The sequence below is a fragment of the Eimeria mitis genome, genomic scaffold (assembly GCF_000499745.2).
Source record: "Eimeria mitis Houghton genomic scaffold, Emh_scaff3966, whole genome shotgun sequence".
Lineage (NCBI taxonomy): Eukaryota > Apicomplexa > Conoidasida > Eucoccidiorida > Eimeriidae > Eimeria > Eimeria mitis.
In genome coordinates this window covers 1-4572 of record NW_013572301.1, presented here as the reverse complement: position 1 = coordinate 4572, position 4572 = coordinate 1, and the positions used below count along the sequence as shown (strand labels likewise).

At 54.3% G+C, this 4572-nt stretch overlaps 1 protein-coding gene across 1 annotated transcript; it reads left to right on the top strand.

Annotated features, from left to right (window-relative positions):
* Positions 1-321: 321 nt before the first annotated feature.
* EMH_0071200 (uncharacterized protein) lies at positions 322-4511 on the top strand (the record flags this gene model as incomplete). The annotated part of the gene is made up of 5 exons (XM_013499070.1): positions 322-343; positions 686-3314; positions 3601-3791; positions 3981-4211; positions 4444-4511. 5 exons carry the CDS (start codon positions 322-324, stop codon positions 4509-4511), a joined length of 3141 nt encoding a protein of 1046 aa, XP_013354524.1.
* Positions 4512-4572: the final 61 nt, after the last annotated feature.

The window sequence follows — 4572 nt, the reverse complement described above, 5'->3', positions numbered from 1 at the left end:
ATATATATATATATATATATGTATATATATTTATAATTAATGCTATTTTATATTATATTAGTTATTTTATTTCTCATACTATAAATATTATTTACATTATTAATTTTGTTATTCCTTTTTCTATTTATTTATACAGACAAGAAGGAGCTGCGCGTCTGGTGTCTGTGTGTGTGTCTACCTCTAGAACGTGTGTTTTTATGCTGAACAGTTTCATAATAACATTAAAAAAGAAAAAAAACAAAAAAAATAAAAAAATAATTTATTTTTTTATGTATTACACACCCTCCTTGTCCTCGCGGGGGGGGCCTCTCCCGCACTCGCATGCAGAAAGCCAGGCGCCCCCGTTTGTGTTTTGTGTTTTTGTTTGCTTTTTGTGTTTTATAATAAATAAAATATTAAATTTCCATAAAAAATATACAAAAAAAGTGTTTTTACGCGTAAAAATCTGCAGCTTACCAGCTGCAGCTGGGGTGTATGTACACCTCAGCACGCCACCGCCACCCATGCATCAGTCTCGCTCGTCATTTCTTTTATTTTGAAATTTTCGTGTTTCAGTTTCCAGCATATAATGTAATATAAAATATATAATTATAGGGGATCTTCATAGAAACCCCATTTATTCTCTTCTTTCTTATAAAGGCCCCCCTTCTCGTTCTTCTTTCTGCTGCTGCTGCTGCTGCTGTAGAAGCAGAAGCAGAAACTGCTGCAGCAGAAGCAGACTGTCTGGCTGCATCACCAGTGCAGGAAGCTCTCAATGCAGCAGTTGCAGCAACAGAGACTTCAGCAGCAGCAGCTGTTGCTGCTGCAGCAGCAACAACAGCTGCAGCAGCGACAACTACAGCAGCCGCAGCAGCAGCTACAGCAGCAGCAACTCCAGCAGCAGCAGCAGATGCAGCACCTCGTGAAGCACCGCGGGCTGCTGCACCCGGGCTCTGCATGCACAGCAGCAAACTCGAAGCAGCAAAGACAGAGCTGCAGCAGCAGCAGCAGCCATCAGCTGCAGCAGAAGAGAAGGGGGGGGATACGAAGGGGGCCCCCGATGCGGCAGCAGCAGCACAGACAGAGGAAAAACAGCAGCAACTGCCGCTGCAGCTGAGTCTGCAGCAAGAGCAGCAGCAGCAGCAGCAGCAGCAGCAAGAGGAGCGGAAGCAGCCAGAGAGACAGGAGACGCCGCAGCAAGACGAACAGCAGCAGAAAGAGGAGAAGCAGCAGCAGCAGCAGCAGCAGGAGCTGCAGCAGAAACCGCCGCAGGAGCAGGATGCGCCACAACAAGACGTCCAGCAGCAGCAGCAGCAGCAGCAGCAAGAACAGGAGCAGCAGCACCAGAAGCCCCCAGAGGAACGGGAGGCGCCGCAGCAAGGCGAGCAGCAGCAGCAGCAGCAGCAGCCACAGGTTCAGTCGGAGGGGCAGAAAGTGCTGCAACAGGACGAGCTGCAGCAGAAGCAGCAGCAGGAGCAGCAGCAGAAGCAGCAGCAGCAGGATGAGCACCAGAAGCCACCACAGGACCCGGGGACCCCGCAACAAGACGAGCAGCAGCAGCAGCAGCAGCAGCAGCAGCAGCAGAAGCAGCCACAGGAACAGGAGAGGCCACAACAAGATGAGCTGCAGCAGCAGCAGCAACAGACGCAGCAGCAGCAGAAGGAGCAGCAGCAGCAGCTACCGGTAAAGGAACTGGAGGCACCGCAACAAGACGAGCAGCAGCAGCAGCAGCAGCAGCAGCAGCAGAAGCTACCACAGGAACGGCAGGTGCTGCAGCAAGAAGTGCAGCAGCAGGAGAAGGACCAGCAGAAGCAGCAGCACGAGGAGCAGCAGCAGATGTTGCCAGAGGAAGAGAGCACGCCGCAGCAAAGCGAACAGCAGCAGCAGCAGCAGCAGCAGCAGCAGCAGCAGAAGCAGCCACAAGAACAGGAGAGGCCACAACAAGATGAGCTGCAGCAGCAGCAACAACAGAAGCAGCAGCAGCAGCAGCAGCAGCAGATACCGCTAGAGGAAGTGGATGCGCCGCAACAAGACCAACAGCAGAAGCAGCAGCAAGCGCAGGAGCAGCAGCAGGAACAGAAGCAGCGGCAGGAACAGAAGCAGCAGCAGGAACAGAAGCAGCAGCAGCAGCAGCAGCAGCAGCAGCAGAAATCGCCACAGGAGCAGGGGACACCGCGGCAAGACGAGCATCGGGTGCAGCAGCAACAGCAGCAGCAGCAGCAGCAGCAGCAGCAGCAGAAGCAACAGCAGCAGAAGCAGCAAAAGCCCCAGCTGGAACAGGAGGCGCTGCAACAAGACGAGCAGCAAAAACAGCAACAGCAGCAGAAGCAGCAGCAGCAGCAGAAGCAGCAACAAGAGCGGGTGGTGCCTCAGCAAGACGAGCAGCAAGAGAAGCAGCAGCAGCAGAAGCAGCAGCAGCAGCAGCAAAAACAGCAGCAGCAGAAACCGCCGCAGCAGCAAAAACAGCAGCAGCAGCAGAAGCAGCCACAGCCGAAGCAGCCGCAACAGAAGCAGCAGCAGCAGCAGCAGCAGCAGCAGCAGCAAAAGGAACAACGGCTGCCGAAGATAGCTGCTGAGGCTGCTGCTGCAAACACAAAAACGAAGGACGCCGCAGACAGCCTCGATGAAGCTGCTGCTGCTGGTGATAGGGAGCAGCAGCTGCTGCTGCAGCAACAGCAGCAGCAGCAGCAGCGACAGCAGCAACGGAAGCAGCGAGACTCTGGGGAAGCCCGAGGCGTTAGCAGCAGCAGCAGCAGCAGCACCTGCAGCAGCAGCACCTGCAGCAGCAGCAGCAGCAGCAGCAGCAGTTCGCCGCCCACATACCCGGGCCGGAAAGGCTCAGGAGGAGCAGCAGCCCCACCGCCAGAAGCAGCAGCAGCGGACCCAGCAGCAGCAGCAGCAGCAACAGCAGCAACAGCAGCAGCAGCAGCAAGCAAGGTGTATACGCTGCAGGAGATGATGCAGTATGCAACCCGCAGTCGGCGGCACCTCCACTCGGCTGCATCTGCAGCAGACAGCAGCAGCAGCAGCAGCAGCAGCAGCAGCAGCAGCAAAGAGGCTTCACAGCAGCTAGCTGCTGCTGCTGCGGGAGAGGGCCTCGATCAAGCAGCAGCAGCAGCAGCAGCAGCAGCAGCAGGAACAGCAAAAGGAGCAGTGAGTGCGGATGAAAGTAACCCGCGCTCGTCTGCTGTTGCTGCTGATGCTACAGTTGCTGCTGCTGCTGCTGCCGCTGCTGCTGCTGCTGCTGCTGCTGCTGGGGGTGTGAAGGGCCCCCCGTCTGTTGTTGATGCTGCATATGCAGAGAGGGAGGCACACTACCGCTCTTGCTTCTGCGAGTAAGTCTTTCGTGCTGCTGCTGCTGCTGCTGCTGCTGCTGCTGCTTGTCTTGCTGCTGCTGCTGCTGCTGGTCTTGCTGCTGCCGCTTCTGCTGCTGCTGCTTCTGCTTGTGCTGCTGCAGCCGCTCCCGCGGGTGTTCGTGCTCCTGTTGTAGCTACACCTGCTGCACCTGCTGTTGCTGCTGCTGCTGCTGCTGTTGTTGCTGCTGTTGCTGCTGCTGCTGTTGCTGCTGCTGTCAGTTTATCTTTGTGGATGGGTTTGTCTTTTCTTTGCGTTGTGCTTCAGGCCGGGATTCCGTTTGCTGCCGCGGCCTGGGGTAGGAGGAGATGCTGCAGCAGCAACAGCAGCAGCAGCAGGAGCAGCAGCAGCAGCAGGACCAGCAGCAGCAGCAGCTGCTGCAGCAGGTCACGGCTTAGCACCCTCTGGCGGCATTTGGAAGCCTCGGCAGCCGCTAACACACCCAGCAGCTCGCCAGGGTATATCTTTGCTGCTGTTGCTGCTGCTGTTGCTGCTGTTGCTGCTGCTGTTGCTGCTGTTGCTGCTCCTGCTGCTGTTGCTGCTGCTGCTGTTGCTGCTGCTGCTGCTGCTAGATTGTGAATATGATGCTGCTGCTAGTGCTTTTGCTTATTTTATTTATTTAATTTTTTGTTTTTTTTGTTAAACAGCAATTTCCTTGTTTCTGTTGTGTCTGCAGCAGCAGCAGCAGGAGGAGCAGCAGCAGGAGCAGCAGCAGCAGGAGCAGCAGCAGCAGCAGCAGCAGCAGATGATGTTTCTTATAACCACGATAGAGAAGACAGCAAACCCCTCCTGGGGGCCCCCAGGGGGGGGCCCCCCTCTGCCCCCCCACGGAGGAAGCAGCCGAGGGCCCCCAGACCCCCTCTTGCTGCTATGCTGCAGTAAGTTTATGTATAATATTATAAATAAATAAAAACCCTAAACCCTAAACCCTAAACCCTTTTAGGATGACAGAGAGGAGCAGATGCTGATAGAGAAAGAAACAGAAAAAGAAAAGGGTTTAGCTGCTCGCTTTTTTGCAGGGTTTAGGGTTTAGGGTTTAGGGTTTAGGGTTTAGAGTCTAGGGTTTAGGGTTTAGGGTTTAGGGTTTAGGGTTTATGTTTTTGTTTGCAGCGGCTATCACAGCTCGGCGTCCTCTGATGTTCGTTCTGGGGTGTATGGACACCCCAACCAAAAGGTAACAACATAAAGGGTTTAGGGTTTAGGGTTTAGGGTTTAGCTATATGCATATATATATATATA